Raw genomic sequence first — 26023 nt, 5'->3', positions numbered from 1 at the left:
TTAATCCCAGCACTCAGGGGGCAGAGACACGTGGATCTCTGAGTTCAAGGCCAGCCTGGTCTACAAAGTGAGTTACAAGACACCCTGGGCTACAAAAAGAAACCCTGTCTTGAAAAACAAAAACAAAAGCAAAAAAACCCAAGACTCTCCTGAGAGAAACATGTACACGCACACACTGGGAGGGGGGACTGAATCCTGTCCTTGGATTGCAGGCCTATAACCCTAGCTACTCAGGAGACCAAGGCAAGAGGATCATAAGTCAACACCTACCTGGTGGGGTTGGCAGGATGACTCAGGTGGTAAAGGCACCTGCTCGCCAGACTAATGACCTCAATTGAATCCACAGAACCCACATGAGAACCAACTCCCACAAGTTGTCCCCGTGTTCCCATCCACACCTACACAAAATAAATAATTTTTTTAAAAAAAAAGGACAGTTTTTTTGAATCTGCCTGAGAAACTTAGTGAAATCCTGACTTTTAAAAAAGAAAAGTAAAACACCCAGCTGAGGATGAACCTCTGTGACTCAGCGGCAGAATACTTGCCTAACATGCACGGGGCCCCAGTTCAATCCACAGCATGGAAAATAGGAGAAGGGACGGGAGAAGGAGGAAGGAAGACAAGAACGAAGGAAGGACAGGAGAACTCACAAACCTGAAGTAAATATTCATAAATAGTTCATGTGAGGGGGACGTCTATCTACCATGTGGAAATGCTCTCACAATTCAATAGTCAGACAACACATTTTTTTATGAGCAGAAGATTTGAGTAGACCTTTCCAAGTCTACAAATGACCAATAAGCAAGATGATTAACATCATCAGCTACTGGGACATGAGACATCAAAACCACAGTAAGGGGACTGAGGAAATAGCTCAGCAGTTAAGAGCACTGGCTTAACAGAGGTCCTGAGTTCAATTCCCTGCAACCACATGCGGCTCACAACCATCTATCTAGAGATCTGGTGCTCTCTCTGGCATGCAGGCAGAACACTGTATACACAATAAATAAATAATAAATTAATTTTTAAAAAAACGCAGCACGATATCTCACTCCTGCTAGGATGGTCTAGTCCAAATGACAAAGAATACTAAGTGTTCTAATACTAACTGTTGCCACCAAAAGTTCCCTCTAGAGAGCCTGGAGACCAAAGCGGAGGCTCAGAGAGGGCAAGCAAGTGGTGCAAAGCCACACAGCCAGAGGTAGGTGCATCTCTGAATCTCAGTTCTAGCCTGCTCCCATGCCTTGGGGCCTCAGCTACAGCATCTGCCAACAGACATGCTCTGAGCCCTGGGGGAAATTACTACTCCCCTTCCCCACTCAACAAGCCCACTCAACAAGTCTGAGCTGAACAGAGGAGGGCTCCTCAGGAATTCACCTCAGGTCAGCAGAGGTCCCAGGGCACAGGGAGCAGTAGGCCACCAAAGGTCATGCAGCAGGTGCACAGTGAAGCCAGAAATGGAAGACACAGAGTCCAAGTCCTCACCCTCACCCCAGGGTCAGATGTACAACCGTTCGGAAACTCAGGCTACAATCTTCAATCTTCCCGTACACTGCGGAGTACGGGAGATCACATGACGCAGTAGCCCACCTTCAAATGAGGCCACATGATCTCGGGGAAGGGGCGGCACCTCTCTGGACCATTTCTGCGGCTGTAACATGGGGTTAATAGTGTCTACCTGGTAAAGAAGGGGTTAAGTGCTAAATGAAACAAGCTGTCCACTACACAAGTGGGGTCACCTCCCAAACCCACTCCTGAGATCAGGGTCGTCTGTGCGCCACAGACTGGACTCCTGGCAGCTGCCCTGCTCTCCTGGTCGACTCTGGGGTGTGCGAAGGGACCGAGTGTACAAAAGCCCCAGGTGCTCTAGTACTCTGGATATGACTCCTGCTGACATCACCAAGGCAGGCCCCTTATTTTACTGCTGGAGAAAATGAGGTATGGAGCTAAAGTGACCAAGAGCCAAGGTCATACAGAGCGAGCTCCAAGACACCCCAGCCCATCATCCTGCACTGCCCATCCCCCACAGCCCAGGTGGGGCATCCATCTACACTCAAGCCCTCCATGAACCCTCAAGAAGCCACATGGGCAGGTGGAGGCTCCAGGGGGTTATGACCCCTTCTTCAGCCTCTGATGCGGAAGGGTCAGCGATGCCAGGCCAGGCCAGGCCTCAAAGGCTGCAGCATGGAGTCTGGGCTTTGTCCTAAGAGCCCCTGGAGAGCCACTGAAGGGTTTCAGGCTAGGCACTGATGTGGTCTGATTTATGTTCCAGAAGATTGCTCTGGCCGCTGGCAGAGTGGGGTTAGAAAGTAGAGAGAGCCTGCCGGCTGACGTAGAGGGCTAGGCTGCTGAGACTCAGGGCTGGGACCCAGCTTAGAGCCAATGTCTAAGAACTGGTCAGAGGGCAGGTCAGCTGCCTGCAAACAGAAACAGTGCATTCCTCCTCGGATGGTGAGTCCCCCACCTCCAAACATGTAGAAAGCAAGACTGACCACATCCCAGAGCCACCTCAGGGAACTTCGTGGGCAAGACTACACTGCCAAGACTGAAGACCGCTGCCTCCAAGAAGTCTTCCTGGGCCTTAAGGTCAGGTCTGCAGCCCTTACGGCACTCCATTAGATTAGCCTGGGTAATTAGGGCCCAGATTTCCTCATTCACATGAAGGGTAAGCCTACTTGGCTCTTGATTCCACTGTAAAGCAACGAGCCTGGCACACAATAGGAGCTACTATAATACGTCCTTCCCGCTTTCTTTCTTCCTTAAGACAGGGTCTTACGATAGCTCAAGCTGACCAAGAATTCACTCTGCAGGCCAAGCTGGCTTTGAGCTCATGGCAATCTATGAGTTCTGCTCCTGAGTGCTGAGATTACAGGTGGGAGCCACCACACCTGGCCTCTTCCCTTCCTTTTCCTTCTTGTCAACACTAGGACTTTCCTCTGGCATCCTCAGTGCCCATCTGGAATGGTGATACACAGTAGGTAGACAGTTCTGGATTGAAATCTTCTCGGGGCAAAGCTCTGATACACAGGAAGAACTCAGCTCCACAGCAAGGGCAGAGCTGAGGACAGAGACGACAGTAGCAGTCTGAGGGCCCGCTCCCTCCTCGGCACTCGAACACAGAGCTAGAAGTAACTGCTTCCATTCACCCTGTAGACCACAGAAGGTGTCCAGAAAGGCAGCAGTACTAGCCCCACAGCTGTCAAACAGTACAGCACCAAGCCAGGCACGATACCAGCCTGTAATCTCAGGCGGCTCTGACAGGAAAGCTGGGAGTCCAAGACCAGCCTAGGCTACATAGCAAGACCCTGTCTCAAAACAAATCAAGAGGGGCTGGAGAGATGGCTCAGCGGTTAAGAGCACTGACTACTCTTCCAGAGGACCCAGGTTCAATTCCCAGCACCTACAAGGCAGCTCACAACTGTCTGTAACTCCAGGATCCAACTCCATGATCTATAACACCCTCACACAGACATACATGCAGGCAAAACACCAATGCACATAAGAATAAAAACAAGAAAACAATGAAGTGGAGGGTAGAAGACAGAAAAGAGACAGAGAAGGGAAAGGGGGAGAGAGAGAGTAGGGGAGGGAGGAAGGTAAATAGAGGGGGGAAGAGAAAGGGAGAAAGAGGAGAGGAAGGGAGGGAAAGGGAGAGAGAAAACATGTGTGAGCTCGCAGGCCATCAGACCTCGGGGCCAGATTATAGCCCAGTTCAAGGGCTGCCCCCTCTCCTGGAACATAGGAGGTACCAACACATGTCTGTGACTGGCCCCAGAAGGACAAGGTCACCCCCAAGGTGATTTTAGCCACCAGAGTGGGCCAGGCTGTCCCAGGGGGCCACTGCCAGCCCAGGCCTTGCCGTCCACAAGGCCTCCCTGAGCAGCCAGCAGCCTGGCAGCATGATCCGCCCTAGGGGACCCAGCCTCTCCTGACTGCAGGGCCTAGACAAAGGCCGGTGGCGTGCCAGGCCCCCTGGCCCCTGGGCCGCCTCCTTCTTCTCCTCTTTTCTCTCCAGGGCACTGGCAGAGGTTATTTCCACAAAGGAAGTGGAGGGAAGAGTGAGAGCTGGGGCTGGGCAGAAGGGCAGAGGCTGGAACGGGCACAATGACTGGGCAGGTTAATGGGGGTGGGGGTGGGGGGCGGGGAGCAGTGCAGGCCTGCAGAATGGAGTGGTCCAGGCACAAGGTAGGTGGGAGGACTGGCAAGGGCAGCCTGGCAGGTCCTAGGTGGGCACCCAGTGTGCAGCAACCGAGGTCTGCTGAGTAAGGACCACTTGGACCCAGAGTGCTGCCAGGGTGGGGCCCAGCTGTGCAGCCCCTAATCCTGCCCTAACCCTGCCAGTTATAAATGGGCTTCAGATCCACACTGAGAGGACGCGGTACCAACACACCTTCAGATCGTCTGTCCAGCTGAGTCAGGAGAAAGCCCGGGCTCGAAGGGACTTGCCTAGGTCCTACCACTTAAAAGTGGGGCACACATTGTCTCTTTGACTGCAACGAACACTTCGATTCCCTGCCACCTTTCCCTCCCTCTCTTCCTCCCTTCCTTTTTCTGAGACAGGCTCTCGCTGGATAGGCCAGACTTATCGCAAACTCATGACCTCATGATCCTCCTGCCCTAATCTCCCAACCACTAGGATTACACACTAGGTGTGTGCCACCATGCCCAGTACCATGGCTTCTCTATAAGTAATGAATTAAGAATAAACACTCATATTTGTAGGGTACTCACTCTGTGCTGGGCACTAAGCCCAGGGCATTGCTCACCTAATTTCTACAACAACCTCACAAGGTAAGAACTATCATGTCCACTTCACAGATGAGGAAACTGAGGCCCATGAAGACCGGGGAACACACCAAAGAACAAACAGCCGAATCGTGGTCTGGAGCCAGCATGTAAGTGACTGACTGTCCTATCCCACAGGCTAGCGACCTGACTGGGAGAGGCCCTGTGTGCTCCAGGCTAGGTATCCAATAGTACTTGGCCAGCAGAGGCCATGCCACATTGTGCTTCCTAGAACAAGCCCTGCCAGAGGGCCTCCCATGCTCAGCAGGGCCGTGCTTGGGGGCCATGGGATGTGTGTGCCTGGGCTGCGGGGCCGGCAGCCGGAGCTCCCTCGCCAGCAGAGCTACCGCATGACGGATGTGCCCGCCACCGCGGGGAGCCCAGGGTAGAGCAGTTGCCTGGAAACAGACTGCTCTCGCGGCCCACACTCAGACCTTTGTCACCATCTCAAGGACCTTTTTTTTTTTCACTCCTCCTCCTTCCTCACTGGAGCCAGACCCTGTGTGCAGGTGAGAAACTGCAGCCAATGCCGCCAGCAGCACCTGTCACTGGGGATCTGGGAACCCATGGCCCCAGGAGGGGAAGAGAGAGGAGATTCTGGGAGAGAGGAGGGGAGGGGAGGGGGGCGCTCCGTGGAGGCCCAGCCAGGCTGTGGAAAATCCTGCTGGGACACTTCTCTCCCTGGCTGTATCGTGCCCTCCATCACCCCGGCTGCCCCGAAGGACTAAGCCTAGACCTTTCTCTTAGTGGCAATACTGGAAGCATCTGCCTAGAGGGTGGGGCCCAAGGATCTACCCAGGGCCAGACCTCCCATAGCTAGGGGACAGGTGCGTCGCCCTAGCATGAAGGCACTAATTGGCTCTTGGGCTGGTGGGTCTTGAAAGGGGATTAACTGGGCCCAAGGGAACAGCCGAGGGGCTGGGCCACGCCCCAGCCAAGCTTGAGGACAAGACTACCAAAGGGTGAGCAGCAAGGATCTTGGGGTCAGAATAGCCTACATTCAAATCCCAGCTATGTCTCCTGAGGAAATCTTTTGTCTCTGTCTCCTCTTCAGCGAATGCCACAGGGCTCCTGGACACAGGCATAAGGATGCTGTTCTAATCCCCAAAACACTCAGGGAGACAGGAAGCCCACACCCACTCACTGGATAAAAACAGACACTGGGGCTGGAGAGATGGTTCAGCGGTTAAGAGCACCAGCTGCTCTTCCAGAGGACCTGGGTTCAATTCCCAGCACCCATCTGACAGCTCCCAACTGTCAGTAACTCCAGCTCCAGGGGATCCAATACTCACACACAGACATACATACAAGCAAAACACCAGTAAAATAAACAAAAAAAAACAATAAATAATTTATATAAAAAAAAAAACAGAAACTGAGGCAACCTCAGGCTCGCCTTACCCAGGTCAGACACCAGGGAGGGGGAGGAGTGCGTGCCTCTGCACGCAGGACTGTGGACCCACTCTGACAATCGGATGCCAAGCCATGTGCCTTGAGCCTTCTGTGCCTCCCCAGTGCCAAGATAAAATACAGACTAACGGCTGGAGATGTGGCTCAATGGTTGAACACTTGCCTCGCATGCAGAAGGGCCTGGGTTCCACTCCCAGCAGCAGAGTGTGCTGGCTGTGGGTGGAGCTTTGAGGTCTCTGCACAGCCTGTCACCCTTGTTGGGGACAATTACCCTCTGCTTAGCTTCTTGATGAGCCTCAGGCCTGAGGCTCACCCTTCCAGAAAGTCTTTCCAGATCAAGCTGGGGACTCCTTCAACTATTCCTCATGACCCTCAATGCCCAAGAGCGTCCTGAAGCTTCAGGGCCAGCAGGGAGAACCAGCCTGGCCTGGCCTTGGGGACCAAAGGCAGGACTCATCTCCTGGTCTTAGACTTCACTCATCCTCCACAACTCCCAGGCTGGTACCCTCTGCCCTACGTGCTCAGCCTCACTTGGCCCTGCATGTAGCCTATCACTTGTACCTCTACTCCTTTGCTCTTGAGACACCCCACATGCCCCCACAAGGCTGAGGGTCTCCTGTCTCTGCTGGGTACAGATCAAACCCCTCCTAGGCCTTTTCCTGAATCACCAGTGCCCTCTTGCCACCCACTCTTCCTGAAATGGTTCTGGTCCTGCCCTCACTCAATACCAGCTGGATCTTACTTACCCCAGTGCATGGCCCCACATCTCAAGAAGAGTAAAGGAAGGCCTGGGCTTGCAGAAACGAAGTCCTGCTGTTGCCCCAGGGATTGAGGCCTCATTGGGCTCCTCTTTCTGCCTGTGCCACCAACATGGCATGACAGGGCCAAGGGCAGTCACTGAGCCTGCATTCTTTGCGTTCCCTCACCTGAGTTAAAACAAGCCCCAGGCGGTGGCGGTGGCAACGAAGACGTAGCAGTAACAATATCTGCCATTATTTAGGTACCAGCCTCCCAACCTCACATAATCCCCACATCAAGGATGGTGAAACCCTGCCAGAGAGGCAAAATGACTTATCTAAGGGCACACAGCTTAAAAGCCAGAGCACCAAGACCGAAGCCCAGGAGAGAAAAGCTGTACCACCCTGGGGTCCAGGGTTGCCTGGTCTCTGCCAAGCTAATGCCAACTCCCAGGCGTTAGTAGCCCCAGTTCTGACCGCTAGGCTCCAACCTTGTCTCGGGTGGCCGCCCACTAATTAGCCAGGTGGCTTCTGCGGAGCAATTCTCCCAGGAAAGGCTGAGCGAGGAGCAAGAAAGGTAATTGCTAATTTGCACGAGAGGAGACAAAGGGGACAAAGACGCCCTTGGAGCAGCTAGCTTCTCATCCACAAGGACCTGTCCCCAGCCAGGCCCGGCCTTCGGGCCTCTGCAGCATCTGCACACAGCTCCACACCTCTAAAGGGAGGGTCAGGGAGGAGGACTGAACAATGGAAACGGCCATCTCCCACCATGTCCCACCAGTCCTCTCTTGGTGCCTTGCTCATGGGACCTCACCGACGCTCACTGAGTGGCTGTTGCTGGCAGCCCACGGCAGGTGAGAAACTGAAGGGGACATGATGGAGTGGGCCAAAGCCCCAGCTAGGAAGCCAAGAAACCAGACTGGAATTCAGTCAGCTCACTCCGTGTGTTTTCTGGGCTCCAAGAGTGCCTGGCTCAGGTCTCCTACCATGCAGCTGTCCACATGAGGACAGAAGCTACACACTCTGGGGTGACAGGGGGTGGGGGAGCCGAGTTGGCTCACACCAGTGACCCCGGCCCTCAGGAGACTGAGGAGGAGGATGACAAGCTGGAATTTGGCATGAGACCTAGGATGCCCAGCTCTGCCTCTTATGTTTCAAGACCCATTCTTCACACTTATGTGCCTCAGTTTCTTCATCTACAAAATGGGTCCAGAAAAATGAAGTTACTGGTGTGCCGGGGAAAGGCTGTCTGGGTCCTTCATGATACAAGTCAAAGTGGGCTCCCTGGCCTTTCCTTCGCGGGAACCAGGCTGTCTGCTGTCCCCTACAAGGCTAGTGCATAGTTGGGTGAGATCAGTGACCAGAAGTCTGGAAGGCCAGAAAGTGGGGTCAAGAGAGAAAGGGGTTCACCTGTGGGTACCAGGGACTTGGGATCGCACAGGCCTGCTCCAGGTCCTGGCTTCCTCTGCTGTGATGGTCCCTCGTGAGGCTGTCCTGAGGTTCAGAGATGTTGATGGAGCGGCTATCTTTGGGGGCACTATGGCTGAACAACTTGGAGATCCCACTCCTTTCCCTGGATGGACACACAGGCCAAGCGGACAGTCATACGAAGCCCTCCTTCCTCTTCTCCTGGACCTGGCCCCACGCTTCTTGCCCCGTGGTCCTGGCCTTTCACCAGCATCACCACAGTCCTGCTGACCATGCCTTGCAAAACCTGCTCTGGACCACAAGTCTGAGTGGCTGTTACTGTACATGGCGGGGGTGAAGGATGTCATGTGCAGCTGGCCTGCGTGTGCCAAGGGGACCTGTGCACTCATGACCGCAGATGGGTACCCAATAGGCCCCGTGCACCTGTCCTGCTGCTCACTCTGACCACGGGCAACTCACTCATGCCATCCAGACATCGGTTTCTCTCTCCTGAGGTGGGCTATTACTTCTTCTCCCCGTCTCCCTCGTGACACTCTTAGAGACCCATGTAACAAGGTAAGTTTGCAAAGTAGGAGAATACTTCAAACCACGCAGAAGATCAGCCTCTACGTTTTGGTTTTTTGTTTTTGTTGTGTTTTTTTTTTTTCTGAGACAGGTTTCTCTGTGTAACCTTGGCTGTCCTGGAACTCGCTCTGTAGACCAGGCTGGCCTCAAACTCACAGAAATCCCCCTGCATCTGCTTCCCATGTACTGGAGTTAAAGGCATGGGCCACCACCACCTGGACAGCCTCTAGTTTTAAACATTGACTGAGCTCACCTTACTGCTAGGGCTAAGACTGGACTCTTACATGCTTTCTGGAGGAGTCTCTGTAATTGCACTGCCATTCTGATCCGCACGCACCCTGTCCTGAGGACACTGATGCTAACAGAAGAATTTGCCGAAAGCCACACTGAAAAGTGGTAGACCCATAATTCAAATCCAGGGCCAGGTAGGAAAGAGTCACTCCAGCGAGGAGTTGAGATGACAGCACTCCCTCCGAGTCTCTACAGGTCACAAAACCCACTCCAAAGGTTCAAGAAGCAGCCCCTCCCCCTCTTGTCCAGCTCCATCTAGGAATGGGCTACAAAGTACAAATCATTTGGTTCTGATACTTTCAGAATCCTGAAAGGTAAAAGCTAATTTTTTGGACAGGCATAATGACACATGCCGTTAATCCCAGCACTCAGGAGGCAGAGGTAGGCGGATCTCTGTGAGTTCAAGGCCAGCCTGGTCTACAGAGTGAGTTCTAGGACAGCCAGGCCTGCATAGTGAGACCCTGTCTCCAAAATAAATAATTAAGTAAATAAATACAAATATCTAGTCCTTTTGATTTCTCAATACCAAGGTAGCAGGAGTTCCTCACCGGTCCGCAAACACATCCCTGCCTCAGGGTCCTTGTGCTTTCTCTTCCTCATCCCTACACAGCTTACTTCTGGGCGTCCTCCAGGGCCTTGCCTTGCTCAGCCGTCATTATGAGAAGCCATCTCTGATACTCTTTAGGATTCCCTCTGCTCTTCCCTCTCTGCCATTTGCCAGCCCCTGACAAGTCAGGCATTTCCCTTCTTTCTTGTGCGGTGTCAGTCCCAACAGGTGACAGTTCTCTGAGGGCATGGGTGTTCTTTTTCTTTTCATTTTTTTATTACAGTCGTTTATATATGGGGGCACACTGCCCGGTGCACATGTGGAGGTTAGGGGACAGTCAGTTATATATGGGGGCACACACGTCATGGTGCACATGTGCAGGTTAGGGGACAGTCAGTTATATATGGGGGCACACATGTCATGGTGCACATGTGCAGGTGAGGGGACAGTTTATATATGAGGGCACACATTTCACGGTGCACATGTGCAGGTTAGGGACAACTCTAAGGAGTCAGTTCTCTCCATACAGCACAGGAGTCCAGAGAGCAGGCTCAGGTTGTTGGGGTTGGGCAGCAAGGATCTTTACCTGCTGCACCATCTTATCCGCCCCTGGCGATTGTCCTTTGCATTTCCACTGTGCTGTACCTGGGTACAAGCGAGCATAACTGAGGCCCGGAGTGGAAGTGGGGTATGACTTGGGACACCCAAGAAGCATTCAAGCCACCTTTGCATCTTGGCCTTCTGCCTTACCCGTTCCTTCCTTTCACGAAACTTCACGGGACCAGCTTGGATTTGTAAGCACAGAGAGCAGACGGCCTGGGTCCCTCCCTCCTGAGTACAGTCTCCCCTGCAGAGGGCCTGTGCAAAGTAATCAGCAAGGTGGGTAGTGCGTGTGTGTCGTTCCAGAGCCCCTAGTCCCTGCTGCCATGCCCACTCCAGATCCCAGAAGTGGGTGAAACACAGAATCTTCTCTTTTCTACCTCCCGAGAAGCCATCGTCTGGGGAAAGGGAAACTCCTTAACTCGCAAGTGGTTTCTCAGGGGGCAGCTCTACCCTTCCAGACAAGGTGTATGGGGAAGACAAACCAACACAAACCCTGCTTGGGCAAGTTGGACTCAGGCACTTTCCCCCGTGCTGGTCCCAGGAAGCAAGAAAGGGATCTGAGGAGGCAGAGGAGGTGGCTGTGTTGAGACTGGCACGCAGCCATGGCTGAAGTAGTTGCTGGTCAAGCAGCCTGCCTGAGCTCACATCCGGCTCACAGGGGCGTTGGCAAGTTGTGTAAGATCTCCATGCCATGCAGTACTGGTGCAGAAGCCAATGTGCAAATGCACAGGCCAGGCCAGGCCATGAGTGCGCACGGAATCGTGAGCTGACATAGTACTAACCTCCTGTCATCACCACAGTCATTGTCATTATCACCACCACCACCACCATGCTTATAACCCACCACCCCATGATCATCACCGCCATCATTACCCGCGTCATCACAACCACAATCATCACCGTAACGGCCACCTCATCACCAGCACCATCATCGTCACCACTATCACCACCAGCATCATCACCATAACTACCACATCATCACCACCAGCATCATCACCATAACTACCACATCATCATCCGTACCATCATCATCACCACTATCACCACCAGCATCATCACCATAACTACCACCTCATCACCAGCACCATCACATTGCTACCTCCATCATCACCACCAGCCCCCAGCATTATCACCACCACCATCACCACCACTGTATCACCATCACCATTATCACCATCATCATAATCATCAGCACCACTACAGCATCACCATTAATATCACCACCAGCATCCTAACCATCACCTCAGCACTTCCACATTGCCATTACTACCACAATCCCTATCGTCACCACTGTACCATCACCACCTGTACCAATTGCAGTACCACTAACACCACCATTTTAACTATGTAGCATCTATTTACCACAATGTATCCTGAACTCTAGCAGGGCGGAAGCCATACCTGTGGGGCTCCACGCTACATCCCCGGAGGCCCCTCTAAGTAGCTAAATGAATACAGGATGAGTGGTGGTGAAGAGGACGCAGCAAGGACAGTGAGCGCTACTGAGGAGAAGTGACAAGAACCCGGATGCGGTGCTAGGAAAGGCCCCTCATTCCTTGCACCTCCATTGTTCTACTTCCCAGAAAAGGGAGGCTCCAGATGGGGCAGCCTGTGGGCACTGAAGATAGTTTACAGAAGTGGCCACCATTACATCGGGATAAGGATGACTGCCTAGCTCCCCAGCCTTCGTATTCTTGGAGGAAGGAGATCAAGTCTGTGCTGTGCCCCTCCTCACTCCCACGCTCTGGTGGTGAACGAGTGGCCTAGTCCTGATGTCTGTACTGGATGCTTTGAGGGTGTGTTTTTTTTTTGTTTGTTTGTTTTTTGTTTGGTTCAGTTCAGTTTTTTGAGACAGGGTTTCTCTGTGGCTTTGGAGCCTGTCCTAGAACTTGCTCTGTAGACCAGGCTGGCCTCAAACTCACAGAGATCCGCTGTCTCTGCCTCCAGAGCGCTGGGATTAAAGGTGTGCCCCACCACCACCTGGCTTGAGAGTGTGTTTCAAGAAAGCACCATGTAATGTACTCAAACTGCCTCACACTCACCCCTCAAGTACTGGATTTATAAATGGGGACCACCACGCCCAGCAGCCGGGTGCCCCTCACTGGTGGCTTCCATGTTAAGTCTTCATTTTTTAAAGAAACTGCAACAGCTGCTCAGTGCAGAGGCACGAGGCAGGTCCTGGGCCAGAAGCCCTCGTCTGCATCAGACAGCTGTGCACACAAACATCTGTCACCACGTTTGCTAGACAGAGGAGGAAACGGAAGATTGGACTGGTCTGTTCATTCCCCACAGTTGCCTGGCCACTCAGGAGCACTGCGGTGGGGTCCTTCACTGTGCTGGGATCCACAGAAGGCAGCAACATTCCTCCCATGGGCAAGGGCCTGCCAGCCAGGTCCTCAGTGAGAAACCACAGCCCTCCATCACACCTGAGGTGTTTCCTGAGCTCCCACAACAAAGTAGCGCCGCCTCCTCCACAAAGCCCAGGGCAGGAGCTGTATAGGTTTTTCAAGAAGTGTGGGGTTGAGGAGCAGGGAAGGCCAGACACCCCACCACCGGAGCCTGGCCACAGATCCTTCTTTAGCCCTGTCTCCTCCATCACCTCAAGTACCCTGTCTAGGGACAGAGGATCTGTCCACACGCCCTGGATGAAGCAGTGGGGTCCTGGGGTCACCAGCAACCAGGAAACCCTTTACACAGAAGCCTGCTGCAAGATCTGGAGCTATGGGGCTGACCTCAGGCTGACCCCTCCCCTTGCCTCTTTCCCAGTGTTGGGGGGCATAATAATGCCAACAATAGCAGTGGTGGGGGCAGTGGTGGTGGCAATGAGTCCACACCCAGACCCCAACCCCATGCCCAAGTTAAAGCCCTCCACTCTCACTGAAGCAGGTCGTGTAATTCATCCCACGCTGTTCACATATGGAAACTGAAACAGAGAAGTTAAGCTAGTTGCCCAGGTCACACAGCAAATAAATGGTGAGCTCAGGATCCAAACTTGACAGCCTGGCTCAGGAGTCCAGCGGAAGGACAAGGCTGTTCACTCAAGGACTGGAGAGCTTGGGGCAGGGGCAGGAGCTGGCCACTGGGGGTTGCTGCTGAGTTACTGCTGCCTTAAACCATACACACAGATTCCCTGTAAGCAAGCCTGTCCCAAGCACCTTCATCCACAGGGTCCTAGCTCCACTAGGAGGGCCCCGGCCCCTCCTTCCTTCCCCAGTTCCAGAATCACTGGTTCACAGCAGCTTCCCCACCCCACCTGCCCGCCATCTCTCCCTGATTCATGGCACCCCTCACCCCACCCTCAGCCCCAGTGCAGTCCAGACCGTACTGAACTGAAACTGGCACCAGGCTCTCCCACTGGGCTGATGGGAAAGGCAATGTGGCCCAGAGTTAGCATCCTGCCATATGGATTCACTGCCCTGTTCATCCTTGCAAGAGCCAATCTCTGAGCCTACACAGCACCCCTGCAGTCCTGTGGGCTTCAGTCCAGCTGTCAAAGGGACGGGCAAGGTGGGGAGCCAAAGCGGGACTTCATCACTGGTTCCCAGTCCCTGCTCTGCCTCTCACAGCTGGGAAGCCTTGACACATGGACTTGGCCTCTCCGAGCAGTGTGAGGACAGAAAAGACAGACAGTCACATAAGCCCCAGCACACCTAAGGTCCCTGGCACAGAACCCGGTACTTACTTCCAGGTACTCAGCAAACACAGGTTGTGCCGTCAGGGTCACTGTTTTCACTCTGGAGGTGTGCAGGGGGCCCTGACCCTACACACCCTAACCACCCTTAACTGTCCCTTCAGTCCCAAGAGAGCTTTAACATCATTGCTCTTCCATTTTGCAGATGTGGATATGGAGACCTGAAGAAGTTGCTTGTAAGGTTTTACAGTCAGTAAGGGAACAAGGATTTGAATCTGAGGCCCCCAGACTCCAGGGAGCACACACACAGAAATTCTTTTGGAGGAGGCGGGGTGTTTCCAGACAGAATTTCTCTATGTAGAGCCCTGGCTGTCCTAGAACCCATTATGTAGACCAGGCTGGCCTTGAACTCAGAGATCTGCTGCCTCTGTCTCTTGAGTGCTGGGATTAAAATCGTGTGCCACCCCACCTGAGATACACACAGCTCTTAATGGGCAGTCTGGACTCCAAGAAGCTGGCTGGGTTCCTTCTCCTGCCTCCTGAAAGCCTCCCAAGTAGCTCACCCCTCCATGACTCAGTGACTGAGTCTCAGGTCCCATTCAATCCTGGAGGCTGATGTCCTCTTCCTGGAAGCCTCCTCCCCGCCAAGCCTGTGTCCCTGTACCCACGCCCCCCTCACTCTTCTCACCTTGGCCCATGGCTTCTTTGACCCCCGACCCCCAGAGTTTCCTGCAGCTGCTGTCGACTACAGCTCAGGTACAACAGCAAACCCTCTTGATTTCAGGGCTGAGCACTTTGGTGGGAGTCCCCCCTGCTGCCCACAGCTTTACCACACAAGACCACTGGGCTCACAGAACTGAAACCTGGCTAGAAGGGAGGCAGGGACTTTCTCAAGGTCGTTGAGTGTTAGCTGAGAGCAGTGCAGCTAACTGTGTAGTGCAGGCAGGCACTGTGGCCCCTGTGGCTCAGTGGTTATTCATTCCATCAGAGCCCTGAGAGCAGCTCAGTTACTGAGGACAAGGCTAGGGTAGAAGCCCTCCCTACAGAGCGGCCTGGAGCCTACAGGGAGATGAATGGAATTCAGAGCTATTTCTACTCCATTTTATTTTTACTCCTTAAACTTACTTTCTGGTTGGGGCTGAAGAGATGTCTCAGTGTTTAAGAATACGTGCTGGTTTTGCAGGGGACCTGGGTTCAGTTCTCAGCACCGGCGTGATGCCGCTCACAAGTACCTATAACTGCAATTTGGAAGGATCCAGCACTCTCTGGTCCCCATGGGCAACCGTATGCATATGGCACATATAAACCCATGCAGGCACACATACACACAGATGAGTAAATATTTGTGGCTCTGAGGATGGAACCGAGGCCCTTGTTCATGCTAAGATCACAACCACTGAGCTACACCGCCAGCCCCGTTGTTCCATGTGATAAATGAGGAAACTGGGGGTTAGAAAGGATGTGTTCAAGACCACAAGGTAGTAAATGGCAGAGCTCCCTGGCTCAGACCAGCCCCCTAACTCCAACTCCCCAGTGCTCCACATACATGCAGAGAGCCTCAGCATCAACCTGAAGGGCTGGAGGGTACAGCATGCACAGGCCCTGGGTTCTAACACCATCACCAAAACAATACCACCCATAACCCTTGACTCCCCCAGGCCTCTCAACCCAGAGTTTGGAGAAGCTCCAGGTCCCTAGAGCCACTGACTGAGCTCCAGGAGCCTCTTCCCCCATCCAGCCTTCCTGCTGCCCCAGAGGCTGACAGTGACCTGCCTTGGGGATCTTTGCAGGAGCCTCCCACTTCCCCAGGTGCCTGAGATGGAGCAACAGCCCCTACTCTAACCAGTCTAGCAAACTGAGCTTCACACCACCATCCCACCAAACCGTCGTGTACAGACTGTATCAGCACAAAGGGCCAGGGTCGGAACAGACAAACCATTTACTCAATGTCACAGAGTCACTGGCGGGGCTCTAACACTTGTCCTGCAGCCCTCTGGTCTTCCCTGGGCTCTAGCCCAGTCATGAGTACCAAGTGTCTGTGTGGATCTCGTCACATACCCATGAGAAAGTCAACCCACTATGTAACGCATTTAACTCAATTCTTTCCTTAATTTTCCCACCAACCCCGAAGAACTGCCATCAGACCCCCTTTTCTGATTAAAAAACAAAACAAAACAAAAAACCAAAAAATCAGAAGTCGCTAGTGGCTACCTAGCTGGGTGCCCAGCACAGACTGTGCCTTGGTTTGCTAACCTGCAGAATGGGGTCACAACAACCTCTCGAGCTGGTTGAGGATTGTTCAAGACTGGGGAAGCTAGGAGCCAGTCCATGGATGGATCTCACGTTTTCTCGCTCACCCTCACCCCATAGGCCTGGCCTGGTGAGGGAAGGCTCCATGTCTATTAGAACATTTGCTCAATCCTCAGACGCTGAGAAACGCTGAGTCATTCACCCAAGCAGAGGCCTTCCAGGAGTAGGGGATGATGGGTCCCAACTCAGCAGGAAAGTTCCAGGCAGTCCAGGGTTCCTGTGCTCATGGTGGCTCCTGAGTTGGCCACTGAGGCCTGAGTCACTAGGGCTCCCTATTGGCCTCCTCCTGCCACCCTAGGGCTTGTGGACAGTTCCTAGATTCTACTTACTAGAGTCTGCTCAAGAATGCCCTGCCACACCCCTGCCACTCCCCCACACCCCTGTAGTCCTCACACCCCTGTCACCCCCCCCACACCCCTGCCATCCCACACACCCTTCACACCCGGCCACCTACAAGCCTCAGCCAGATCCGCTAGCACCTACACATCTCCCGGCTTCCGGGATGCCTCTCTTCCCATCTCATCCCCACATGTCACCCTATCTCAGCTGCTGTCCCATCTCCTGTAAAGAGAGTCTCCAGACCTGCACCCTCCCATGGTTGTTTCTCTGACTGAACCCCTTTTTCCTTCTCCAGAGCCTATAACTCCATGACTCCAAGGCTCCTTCTACACCATCCTAAATTCAATCCTTACTCAACTACCAAGCAGGTATAGCACATTTCCAGATCCTTCACCTCCTACTGGTCCCATCCAGGTTCCCTGGTACAGTTCTCAGGACTCTGAAGCCATTCTGATCTGAGCAGACTAAATCAGTGGCCAACACCCAGGCCTGGGGAAAGGCAGCCAGATTCCACCCTGCAAAGGCTTCATCAACTGCATTCAGCTTGCCTCGGCTACAGCCACTTCATTTCTAGGCTCACTAAACAATGCTTCGGGCACCTTAAGGCCCAGGTCAAAGGTCAGTTCCCTGAGGACTTTCCAGGTACCCATGAGTTGAGGGCTGTGTCTGTGCTTGGGGCTCTGGAGCCCTGGGGTGCAGGGCTGAACAGACAGTCCCCAGAGTTTGACTCAGAGAGGAGCATCTGCGTGACCCTTCCCTGCAGGGAACCCCAAGGGGCAGGAGCTACCCCAGGTCTCTGGGATGTAAAGTAAACCGAACGGGCAGAGAACGGCGGAAGCTGCCATCTTGAGGGAGAACACGGAAGCAGTACCATCTACCAAGCCACATAAGGGTGATGGAAAGACAGAGAGATGGGGACAACATCCAAGAGACCTCAGGGAAACCTCTCTGAGGTGGTGGTATTTAGCAAAGATTTCAAGGAAACAGAGCCAGCCAGTCACACAGAAAACTGGGGTGAAGGGAGACAGCGGGGTAAGTCAGTGCAAGGGCCCTGGGACCTCGTGCACTTGCAAAATAGCAGAAGCCAGTAGGGTGTGGCCAGAAGGATGAGGCAGAGTGGAAAGCTGTAAAGACTGCAGGCAGCAGGCACAGGGGCAGCCGGCAGCTGGTCAGATCTCAGCGGCTTCTGTGACTTCCACCCTTACTTTGAGTGAGGGGGGATCCTGCATCTCATCTTATTGCCCCAGCTGTGTTCAAGCTGAACTCTAGCTGAGTACTGGCAGTCACATTACAGGTGTGTGTCACTATATCCAGGAATCAGGTAAAGTCCTGGAGGGCTCTGGCTTGCTTCTCGAAAAGTCTCCTCTAGTTGTATGGATAAAGAAGGGATCCTCTGGCCAGAGTGGATTTGGGAGCCAGGAGGAGGCTGATGCCCCTTTAGGCTAGCCAGAGCGGTGGCGGTGGAGGGCATAGATGTGGGGCTTGAAATGTTGAAGACAGAATCAGGGTTTTCAAATGAGCTGGCTGGGTAAGGCGACAGAGATAAGAGAAAGACGTAAAACACTTCTGAGATGACCCAGAAGGGTAGGATGGAGGGAGTAGATGGGAAGGAGGGGCTTGACAACAAGGGGGCAGGGGCTGGGTTTTTACAACCAGACGACCAGATGTTTGCTTAGCTCTGGGATTCTGCTGGACCTTGAGTGAATTCCCTCCGCGCTGCCTCACTTTTCCTGTCTGTATCAGAGGAGTTACATGCCCCATGGTGGCCAAGAGGAATGAAAACGGAGGAGCTGGTGACCTTGTCCTCGAGCCAAGCAGCTTCCCTCCAGTCTCCCCACCCCCTAGAATTGCCCAGGCCAGGCCTGCAGCTGCAGCTGATCAGGACCAGGAGGAGGGGAGAGGAAAGGGGGGAGGGAGGGAGGGTGGCATCTGCCTCCCCAGGCTGGGCCAGCAGGTGGAAGGGCTGACAGAGGTCTGGGAAGCCTCAGAATGGCCCTCAGGCAAGGGCTCTGGGAGTCTGGGGTGGGCGGAGGCTGAGGACACTTGGCTGCCACCCCTCCCAGAGTGCAGAGAAGGCCAGACAGAGCTCTGGCGCCTGAGCCCTGGTGAATGGGGAACCCAGGAAGGGTTTCTGACATTCCTAGTCCCACATTTTGGGGAGAACATTAATTGGCACAGGGTAGAGGCTTGGGTGACTGGGAGACCTGCTCAGACCCTGGCCTAATGGATTAGCAGGAGGTGGGTAGGGCACTCAACAGGACCCACCAAGCTGGGGTAAACCTCCCCTCCCTTCAGCCTTCCTAGCAGCAAAGAGGGGTACAAGGTATTGAGGGTACTTAGCTTCCACCAAGTTCCCCAGCCCCTGATGGCACAGCAGCACAGAGACGCCTTAGGCACAATCTCAAGGGACCAAATCCTTGCAGCTGCCTACTGAGTGCCAGGGACCGGGCTGGGTCCCATTCAATGTCCACGACAGCTTCCATCACCATCCCCGTTTGCGGGGTGAGAAAAGCAAAGCTCAAGAGGCTCACAGAGCAGCTAACTTTCCTGAACACTGCTGTCTATGGGCTGTGTGCCTTGAGATCTGAATTTCACAGCACTCCCCTATGAGACGCTGGAGCAGGGATGGAAACCCACGGTCCTGGGGCTGGAAAGCCCTTGCCCGGAGTCCCACTCCATGTCTAAATACAGTCTTTACTCTAACAAGCCAGTGCCACAGCAGGCTGCCACCCAGCTTCCTTCCACCCCTTTGCCTGCTCTGGCACTCGGGGGCTAGACCTGGTTTTTCACTAGCAGGGTGACCTTGAGCACACTCCTTAACCACCATCCTCAAGGACAACAGTGCCTTCTCCAGGTTGTCGGGGTCTGGCATCCGTTGACTGTTTTCCCGGCAAGGAGACTAAGGCTTGCAGACGGCAGGCAGGCTCCCCACCACCAAAGTGGAGCTGAGATCCTGTCCATGCGGCCTGACCTTACTTCAAGTTAAGACCTCTCTCCCAGGAGGATCCATCCTGCCCTAGGGACTTGACTTTGGATCTGGGGGATGGCAGAGGCTGTCAAGGAGGTCTGAGTACCCAGCATGGGGACAAGGCCCCCTCTTTCACTTACTTTCTCTAACTTGGCTTCAGCTGGCCAAGAGGGACACCGGAGTCAGGGTGGTGGCTTGGGGTGGCCTAGCTGTGATGAAGAGCACCCCATGAACAGCGCACCACCAGCCAGCCAGGGCTTTCCACCAGAACCTCACACGCAGTCACACCATGGCCTGCCAGCGTGGCACCCCAGGTGCTCCTACATCTGCCAACACAGACGATCACAACCACACACATCACAGGCATGCCGCCTCCCTCCACCTGCACACACTGGTGCCCCGGCACACATTCCCACCACCATTCTCAGCCAACACGCTGACAGGCACACCTCCGTGCCTGCCTTGTGCCATGTACTCTACGCACACACACTGCGCGCATGTGTTTTACCCCACGACCTCACGCTCATGTAGACCCTATCATCAGCGGTATAACCTCTAAGGTAAGGTAAGGCTTGGAGAGGCCACGCCACGGCTTGTCTGAAGCCATCACCTTTTGTCCCTAGAGAGCCTGGCCACAGGCTTCCCTGCTTCAACTCCTTTTCACCCACCTACCAGTGTTCCCAGTGGCATTTTCACAGTCCGGCCTTCTAGACAGCAAGGTAGCCCATTTAGGTCACGGAGCAGAGGGAGGGTTACTTAGTGAAGGAAGAAGAGTACATGCTGTCCCCACCCCAGCGGACTGACCCAGAGCCAGAGAGGAGGTCGCAGAAAGTCAGGGCCTGATACTCAGTATCCAAGTGACTCTCAGCTCTAAAATACCTCCCCAAGGCTCCAGGACCCTGTTACCCAAATTATGGAGGTTTAACTAATGAAAAGGCTTCCTTCCTTCGGCCACTCCTGAGAAAGCTAAAAGGGGCCTGTGTCAGACACCACTGTCAACTCTCTCCCCAGTCTCTTGAGACCAGGACACAGAGGCCTTCCTCACCCAGGCCTACCCTGTTGTGCTCCAGGGCAACCCCAGGTATCTTACACGGCACCAACCTACAACTCCAGACATCTTGACCAGGGGATTCTTCTAAACAAATTCAGACTGACATGTCTCTCTTAAAGGGTTTAGATATTCAAATTACATTAGGTTCCAGCAAACCTCAGAGTCAGGACAGCAATGTGAAGGGGACAATACCCACACGCAAGGCCTGCCCACTCAGTAGTGTGGTCTAGGGAAATGTTTTACGTTCCCTGAGCCTCAGTTTACCTATCTGACAGGTGATGGTAATAGCAGTGTTGGCCTCCACGCTGCTCTCAGAGTCCCACAAGCTGAAGTGGCATCTCAGCCCAGTGACAGGCACAGTCACCTACTGAGGAACAGGTGTCGTGAATGCTTGCCTTTAATCCCAGCACTTGAGAGGCAGAAGCAGGCAGATCTCTATGAGTTTTGAGACCAGTCTGGTCTACACAGTGAGACCCTATCTCAAATTTAAACATGTTTTTAAAGGAGGAGGAAGAAAAAAGAAGAGAAAGACAGAGAGAGACATAGGTGTGATGACAGCTTGAAGAAGCCAAAGAGAATCCTGAGGTAGGCGTTCCTGCCTAAGGCGGAAGCCTGTTACTCAGTCAAAGCCCGCTACAGTGTTACACTGTGCACCAGAAGCCCTTTCCCGCCCTGGACCAGTGGCCGCAGGTGCCAAAGGTTTACACAAAAGCTCTGGGGAGGAAGACTTCAGACTGTGAAAACGCTTTCCACTAAATGAACGTCATCTGCAAACTGGGAAAAGACCACCATTAGTCAATTTGGCCAGCGCAACACCTGGGGTCCAGCTCGCAGAACTCGTGTTGACAGTGGAGTTGGACAGTCACACAGGGGACCCTGGAGGAATATGGCTCTCATGGTGGGAACCAAAGCACGTGCTAGCCCCAGCAGAGACCATGGTAGAGCTCAGAGACCTATGCCCCAGTCCCAGCTCTCCACCAATGGAGCTGCCTCTCCCTGGGGCCTCAACTTGTATACTGTAAGATAGTAGGGTTGGTCTGAGACTCTCTCGCTCTCCAAAGAGCCCTGGGATTCTCTTGGTCTAGGTAGGCAACTGGCTCAGGGTCCTGCCCCAGCCTGATCTGTGGCCTTTCCAGGTCCCAGGGACAGCCCCAGTGGGCTCACTATGTGGCTGGAACAAAATCAGAGGTTCTTCCCCTCAAGGGGTTCCACTTCCCCTGCTTAGCCACCCTATGTGGTCAAAGAAGGCCAAACACAAGAAATAATAAATTAGCCTAACCAGGCTTTACCCAGCCAGAGGCCCTGACTGGCTCTTATCATTAAAGATCTTATCCCTGTGAGCACCAGCGAGGGACTCCGCCCTCTCTGTCTTCTGCCTGCACCTTCGACTTCCTGTGACAACCTGCACACTGAGACCAGTCTGCCTCCCCAAAGCTAGGCTTCCCTCCCCCGCCAAGCCCCACCCCCCACATGGGCCCCAGCTGCAGGAGGCCCTGCTGAGTGTAATTCCCTGTGCCCTCCTCTCTGCCCTGCCCCGTCCGGACAGATTAAGCCTTTGTCACACACACCCAGAAAAGCTCAGGGCCAGATGGGACAGGACAAGTGTCAGATCATCGACCTGAGGCCAGCCTGGAAACTGGGAAAGAGCCCTGACCACAGACAGCTCTTCACTGAACTGTAGGGGGAGGCAAGGGGACCTGGGGTAGGGGAGAAGAGAGAGGTCACATATGACGCTCACTCTCGGACCACTGAAGTCATCCGTGAGCTTCTCTCTGGCTCCTGGATTCTCTGACATTTTCTACCTGCTCTCCCTCTGGAGTCTCTGCAGACTTTGCTACTTTGTCTTCCTTGCTGGGTGTCCCAGGAGAAGCCACCCACTCCAAATGCCCAGTGCTCATCTCAGTGGCGCAGGGTCTACCCCAAGGCCTGGAGACACCAAATAAATGTCACAGACAAAGGTTTGGGCCCAATGACCTTCACAAGAACCCACCCAAGACAAATTACAGAATCTTTCCCACTGACACCAGAAGCAATGACAACTTTAATTTCCATGTGCATGCCTGCACATGTGTGTATGCACGTGCACGTGTGTATGTGTGTGGATCAGTAAAGGCAGAGGGTCGACCTTTACAGCTTTCCCAAAAAAAAAAGGTCCCATTAGGGCCCCTCCTAGGAAGAGGCCATGGCTGCCTCAGAATTTCCAGCAGGGTCTGCTCCTTAGATCAGCGAAAAGGAAAACAGAAATGGAAAAAAAATGATAGCAGCACCCCAGGAAAATACTTGGAAATGGGGGGCAGCATTCTGGACATCTCCAATGGCTGGCTCTGGTTGGCTAGGCATGTGGTAGGCATGTAACTAACAGGTTCTCTGGGGACAAGCAGGCCAGGCAAGCAGGCGCGGGGAACTGGAGGGGCAGGCTGTCACGGGAGGGCATGCCTGTTGTGTTTGTCATCCTCGCGGCAGCCTGGGCAGGGAGGCCTGGGTCCCGTTTCTCTGCCTCCCAGGCAGGTGGTCCCCTGGGGAAGGTTTATTATTGGTCTAGAACCAGGGTGGAGGCTTGTCAGGTCCCTGCTGTGAAAGGCAGGCAAGGGAGACAGAGTGGGACTGGGAAAGGGCTGAAGCAGCCAGCTAGCTAGTTAGCTCAGGCAGGACCTGAGCCCAAGCCCAGCACCGGCTTCTGCTAGTGGATGGGAAAGGGGTATTCTGCGGTGACAGCTGTGTGGAATAAAGGGACGGACAAACTGCCTCACGATTCCCACTCCCTAGGCGAGTGGGTGACCCACAGAGAGCCAGTCAACCAGCTGCCAGGTGTGGGAGCACCGCCACACCTGAACTCCAATAGCGGGTGGACTGGAGATCTTACCTAAAAAGGAGTTGGGGCAAGACTCTACTGGGAAGGGTAGCCAGGAAAAAGATGAGGTGGGGACTGACCTGGGAAGCCCTGAAGGCTGAAGGCAAGGATCTAACTACCGGGCTAGTGGATCGCTGTCTTGGGAAAAACCACCTGGGGGAGGAAGGGCTTGCTCTGCATGGGGAGAACCAAGTGGAAGTCCCAAACTGGCAGGGTGGGAAAGGCTGACCTAGTGTGCTTGTGGGAGGTGACAGCTCACCTGCCCCATAAGGACAAATGGACAGTGATTTGGTTGAGGGAGGTCATCCTTGGCCCATCGGAGCAGGGGACAATGACCCAGACTCCCTGGGTTTGGGGGCGAGTGCCCATTTGCGCTGGGGGGCTCTGTGACCCGCGCCGCAGGGACGTGGCCCAATCTCCCGCTCCGGGAAGCCGGTGGGCGCGCCCCTCGGCCCTGCCCCCTGTTCCCCGTCCGGCCGGAGGCGGCAGCGGCGCAGATGGGCTGCTGGCGGCCTCAGCGGCAGCGGCGCGGTTATCAGCGCTCCTCGCAGATGGGCCGCCCGCCCTCCGCGCTCGCGGCTCCCACTCCCCGCGGCCTGCAGCCCCGTCCCCTGGGCGCGGGGGGGAGGCGCCTCGGGCTCAGCTCCCTGCCTCCCGCCTCCCTCCCTCGCGGTCCCCTCACCCCGCGGGCCCGGCCCGGGCGGCCGCCGGAGGGGGAGGGGGAGGGGACAAGTGCACTTTTCGTAACGACCGAATCAATTGTGTGTGAAGAGCCCGCTCCGGCCGGGGACAGGGCTGAGCGCAGGGCGGGCGCGCCGGACGGGGGAGGAGCGCGGAGGGGGGAGCGGGGGAGCAGGGAGGAGGGAGGCCGGCGCGGGGCGGCCGGGCTCTAGCGCTCCGGCCGGGCGAGGCCAGGGAGGGGCGGCGGGGAGGAAAGCTAGGCTGGCCCGGGCCGGGGACAGAACAGACTACCCGAAGGTCTGGGCGACGGAAAGTTCAAAGCTCAGCAGTGCCCCAAGAACAGCCCCCCCCAGCCCCCACCCTCTGCAGAACAATGAGGTCCCGGCGGGGGGAGCTGCGGGGCCCCAGCCGCACGCCCTCTCCAGGGCGCCCCGGGCCGAAGGGGACGCCCCCGCCCGGCCACTGGCCTCCTCCTTCCCCCGGGCTGCGGTTACCCGCCCCCTCCCCAGCGCCACCCGGGCCGGCCCGGGGGACGGGGGAGGGGAGAGGATGGATAGGTCATGCCGCCCCTGTCCCATGGTGGGGGGAGCGCGGGGCCCGGGGGGCGGCGGGGACGCCCCACCCACCCTTGGGAGGCTGCTCCTGCGCCAGGCTGCGGCTCCCGCTGCCCCTCCCCGGGCCAGCGCCGGGTGGGGTCCGGGCGACAGTGCCAAGGTTGGCCCCCTCCCCTGGTGCGTGGAGGCCCAGCGGACTACCCGTCCCGCCTCTGCCCCTGCCTCCCCACCCCCGCAGCACCACCTTACACACACACACACACACACACACACACACACACACACACACACACACACACACACACACCGCCCAGCCGGCCCGGGGGCGGGAGCGCGAGGCGCCCGGGACAGGCGGCCCCGAGGCGGGAGGGGGGAGGCTAGAGCTCCGGAGCAGCCGCCTGCTGGCGGGGGGGCGAGGGGGAGGGGACGGGAGGACAGAACACGCTGGGGTGAGCAGCCCGGGACAGCCGGCCCGTCACGGCCACGGCCCGGGCAGCGGCGCAGAGGGGGGCAGGGACACCCCAAACCCAGAGCGCTGCCCAGGCTGGCCAGGGAGGGTTGGTGAGCAGAACGCGCGCGCCCGGGTGGGTTAGACACACCGACAACCCCAAGAACACACCATTCGGACACACATCCACACCCCCAGCCCGCCCCCGCCCGCCCCGAGCCCTGCCGCGGGACTGGCCCGCAGCCGCCGCGCTCGCACTCACCGAGCCCGTCTTGACCGGCACATACACCACTTGGCCCATCTTGGGTTCCCGGCCGCTGCCCAGGCGGAAGCCCTTGGAGCGCACCCAGAACTGGAACTTGCCTTTCTCGCCGGCCGCCGGGCCGCTGCCCGCGCCGGTCCCGCCGCCGCCCTGCAAGACCTCGGCTATCCGCTGGTATTTGCTGCGTGTCACTGTCTTGGTTTTGGCCGAGTCGCCGTAGGTGCGCAGGCACCAGTCCCGGAACTGGCGGCCCAGCTCCGAGTCCCCGGGGCTGCGCTCACGCTCCCAGCCCCCGCGCAGCAGCAGCGTCGGCTTCGGCATCCTCTCGCCGCGCCCGGCGCCCTCGGGGGCGGGCCGGCCACCGGGCCGCCCGGTGCTGGGACTGGGCTGGGCCGGGCCGGGCTGGGCAGGGGCGCGCCGCAGCCCGGGCTGTCCCGCGATGTGGCTTCGGCGCGGCTGCTGGATGGGCGCGGGCGGCGGCCGGACGCGCGGGGCTGCGGCGCGCTCTGTCCTGCTCGGGCGGCGGCGGCGGCGGCGTTGGCGGCGGCGGCTCCGGCTCGCCT

At 55.7% G+C, this 26023-nt stretch overlaps 1 protein-coding gene across 3 annotated transcripts in view; it reads right to left on the bottom strand.

Moving 5' to 3' along the window:
* The window catches only part of Nol4l (nucleolar protein 4 like), a 120595-nt gene extending 94781 nt beyond the window's left edge, over positions 1–25814 (bottom strand). For all 3 annotated transcript variants that reach the window (XR_015739041.1, XM_087911098.1, XM_087911100.1), the window contains exon 1: positions 25461–25814. Coding sequence is in view for 2 of the 3 variants with exons in the window: in XM_087911098.1 (XP_087767224.1) it covers positions 25461–25781 (321 nt within the window). In the remaining variant the exon portion in view is untranslated. The remainder of the gene's footprint in view (positions 1–25460) is intronic.
* Between the last annotated feature and the right edge of the window lie 209 nt (positions 25815–26023).

The sequence above is a fragment of the Myodes glareolus genome, chromosome 10, assembly GCF_982192425.1.
Source record: "Myodes glareolus chromosome 10, mMyoGla1.1, whole genome shotgun sequence".
NCBI lineage: Eukaryota > Metazoa > Chordata > Mammalia > Rodentia > Cricetidae > Myodes > Myodes glareolus.
Note: the sequence above shows the minus strand (reverse complement) of the source record. Positions and strands in the feature narration are given on the sequence as shown.